At 39.7% G+C, this 3681-nt stretch overlaps 1 protein-coding gene across 1 annotated transcript in view; it reads left to right on the top strand.

Annotated features, from left to right (window-relative positions):
• The window catches only part of LOC105623333 (hyaluronidase-like), a 5039-nt gene extending 3417 nt beyond the window's left edge, over nt 1-1622 (top strand). The window contains exons 4-5 of the mRNA XM_012204728.1: nt 1175-1379; nt 1452-1622. Of these exons, the coding sequence (XP_012060118.1) occupies nt 1175-1379; nt 1452-1622 (376 nt within the window). The remainder of the gene's footprint in view (nt 1-1174; nt 1380-1451) is intronic.
• Nucleotides 1623-3681: the final 2059 nt, after the last annotated feature.

Below are 3681 nucleotides of genomic sequence, written 5' to 3'. Positions count from 1 at the left end.
ATATAGGATGTTCCGTAAGAACGTTTAGAGCGAGATTTTTGAAGTCATTTAGAGATAAAAATTCTAATACCAAAGTGTTGAGATCATAATAATTATATAATATAATAATAGTATAATTAGAAATATTATAATAATTTTATCTTTTCATATTTTACAACAATATTATCTTTACATCAATGTTATATCAAGAGACCACAATTAACTTTCGAAATTTTAGTTTAATATATTATTTTGTGTTATGTTATGTACATAATATGTATAGTTAAGTCCTTGCTTTAAAAGGCTATATATAAGCTGTAAGTTGTAAGTGATGATATATTTGCCACAGAATTTATAATTTTAGGCCGCAAGAATTGAGCTTTGCTCAATTCGTTTAAGTTTAATGGTTAAAGCCTAAAGACTGCGCAAAAACAGTTTAAGGACAGAAATTATTGTCACTTAATCACTTTCGACTTATGATTTAAGGCGTCTTAAAGAAAGATTGTGGACCAAGCATATCATACCTGAATAAACTAGGCAGTAGTTAACTTTAAATGCTTATTATTTAAAAATTATTATAACCTTAATATAATAATTTTGAATATTATAATTTTCGTCTTAAAATTATCTTAAGAATCTCTCTTACATAAGCGTTGTTAGGATTTATACGAAAGACGCTGTAATAATATGCGAAGCAGTTACTATCAAATCTGCAAATATATATAAGATCGTTTTCTATCAATTACATTTAAAAACTAGTTGAAAATATGACCAGACGTTGTCATTTTAATCAAGTACAACGAAGAACAATAGCAATTGGATGATATATTAGGCAATAATGAAATAGATTATTGAATGTTAATGAAATAGATCATTGTACTTAACAAAAAAATTCTTTTTTTAAATTCTCATGCATAAACTTCTTGAAAATATATATATGGCTTTTATGGGACTGACTGTACGTATAGTATTTAATTCGCGGCTAATTTACGATAATGACATCACCCGGACACAAGACGATTGAGGATCAACGTATTAAGATTACGGTGTTTATATCGAAATAGGTCAATGTCGAGGACATCAGAGTGTTAAAAAGCAATTTCGTTACCGGCGCGTTATCTAATCACGCGAAACGATAAAGAAGCAGCCGAGCATCAATGTAATCGGAGGTAATCACGAGCAACAATTTCCATAGAATGTCTTGGCTCTTCACGCTCGAGGACGTGTACTTGTCTTCCGTGTACTTGAGACAGGAGATCAAAGGAGAAGATCGGGTGGGCTTCGTGAAGGGTAGAGTATCCGAGGCGTTACGTATGGCAGGCAAAATTCTGCGCAAACAACAAGTTCTTCCCTATTACTGGTTCAAGTATCAGGATAACAGAGATAATTTCTTAAGTGAGGTAAGTTCTTTTGAGTTCTTTGAACATCAGATATTGGTGTCAAGAAAATTTATCGAGAATTTATCTGCACAGAAAGACACGGAGAACACATTTAACACGATCGTCAACCTTGGCGCTGACGGTTTGATTATTTGGGGTAGTTCTGAAGATACAAATACAGAACAGAAATGCAAGGATCTGCTACAATATGTGAGAACAGTTCTGGGACCAGCGATAAAGCGAATCAAATATAATTCTAAGTAGCGAAATAACACAAAGTTTTAGAGAAATTGCACTATCTCCAGTACAAATCTTTTTTTTTGCTAATTTAGTCAATAACTCTTAATACACACGATGATTTTTCGATCTTTTTTTACATGCGATAGATTGTTCGCGTCCCAGATTAATTTTCATTGTTTTTACAAGTATACAAAAATTATTAAGTAATTTTTATGTATACTTGAATCCTAATTGGTTTGGAAACATATTCGCTTTAAAATTTCCTTAATTGATTCGCAGATCCGGTACATTTTAAATTAATGTTTTGATTAAAATTAACTGAACGATTCCTTTTTTTTAGATCGGTATCTGAAAAATTGATTATATAAGTTTGTGGAAAACATTTATTATAAATAATTTTTCACAATTTTTTGTAATTACAAAAAATGTCTTGATCCACTGGATTTGTGAATACTGATTAGGGTTAACATTTTTAGAACGTATTTGTAAAGTTCAAATGCATTTAAAAAAATAAAAGATAGAGACTATTATTTAGCCAGTTGTTTCTAATATTTTAAAGAAAAGAAATATATGGAACACGAATGATCTAATCGTGTGAATTAAGGGTTAATTTCTAATTCGATTTAGATTAAAGTGGACACATTTAGGCTCCTTAGGCGCATTTGGCAAGATGTAACATTTGCAAATTTAACAAGTATAGTGCAAATATTTAATAAGCTTCGAGGAGCCGTAGATCGGGGGAACCGGGGGCTAAGATGATGAGAGAGACTGAGGGAAGGAGAGGGAGGCAGCTTCCAGTTGACCGGCTCCGAATTCTTGCGGATCAGCGGCAACCCTAGTGATCTCGTTAACGTCAGCGGAGGCGCGCGTCGCGGTGTCCGGCTCGCCATCCCTGAATCCTCCTCTTCGTCACCTTCGCGCCGCGCATCTCCCTGAGACCGGCAATCGCGTTCGCAGCTCGGTCTCTCTCGGCTACGATCGATGAGCGCGCGATGTCGGCGTACGACAAGTTTTACTGGTTCGCGATGTAACGCCTCGGGCGATATGCTTTTTACAGTACGCGCGACGCGTTTTGTAGAGAGGTGGTAGCTGGGGAGATCTCTTTCCCTTGCTCACGGTTGATCTCTCTTCCCCTCCTCGCATCATTGGCCCCGTCGTCCTTTCTCTCCGCTTTGTTGCACCTGCGGAGAACGTCGATGCCGAGGCGCGAGATCGACGAAGAGGGAGAACGGAACGGGAACGCGGCGCGGAACGGGAACCGAACGCGTACCGCGAGTAGAAGGAGGAGCTGAAGGAGAGAACCCAGTGGTGGAGGTGGAGGAAGAAGAAGAGAAGGAGGCGGCGGGCAAGGCGGAAGGAGGAGGAGAACGGAACACGAGAGATCGGCAGCACAGTTTCGTGTTCAGCTTAGCTCGGTTCGGCTCTCTCAGTTTTATAGTATCGAAAACCATCAAGTACTCGAAAAGGTCTCGTACGCATTCCCTTCGAACGGTTCCGCGCACTCACCAGACAGAGAGTCCGGAGGTTGCGATTTCTCTCCTTCTCTCTCCGTCAGCTCGCGAGAGACGCGAGATTCTTAGTCGCCCGAGCGGCGACTAGAATACCTGTTGCTCTGCGTGCTCACGCGAGGAGACCGGCGACGTGTTGGTGCGCAGTTCGCGGGCGAAACAGCGACAACGAAGGTGACGTGTACGCCGAGGTGAGTGACAATCCCTCTAAGGGAAAGCCAAGGTTTCCTGGGTTGGTTATAGGTTCTTTGACACACCTGAGACCAAATCGCGAAGCGAGCCTCCGCAAACAAGTCTTAACTCGCATTTGAGATAGACTCCTCATCGGCTGCTACGACTTGGACTTGATCTTCAGCTGCTCCGGAAATCGCTAACTCTCAGAAAGCGAGTCTGTATTCAGCGAGAGCTTGTCTGTCTCTTGCGAAATTTGAAGCGCATTCGTTCTCGCGTATCTGTTCACATATGTGTATGAACATATGCATATGTATATGTGCATGAATGCATGTATATTTCGCATGCGTATGCATATATACGCGAATGCTCTCGCGTCGACGCCTATACGTGCATACGCGACG

The sequence above is a fragment of the Atta cephalotes genome, assembly GCF_000143395.1.
Source record: "Atta cephalotes unplaced genomic scaffold scaffold00055, whole genome shotgun sequence".
NCBI classification, from domain to species: Eukaryota; Metazoa; Arthropoda; class Insecta; order Hymenoptera; family Formicidae; genus Atta; species Atta cephalotes.
Note: the sequence above shows the minus strand (reverse complement) of the source record. Positions and strands in the feature narration are given on the sequence as shown.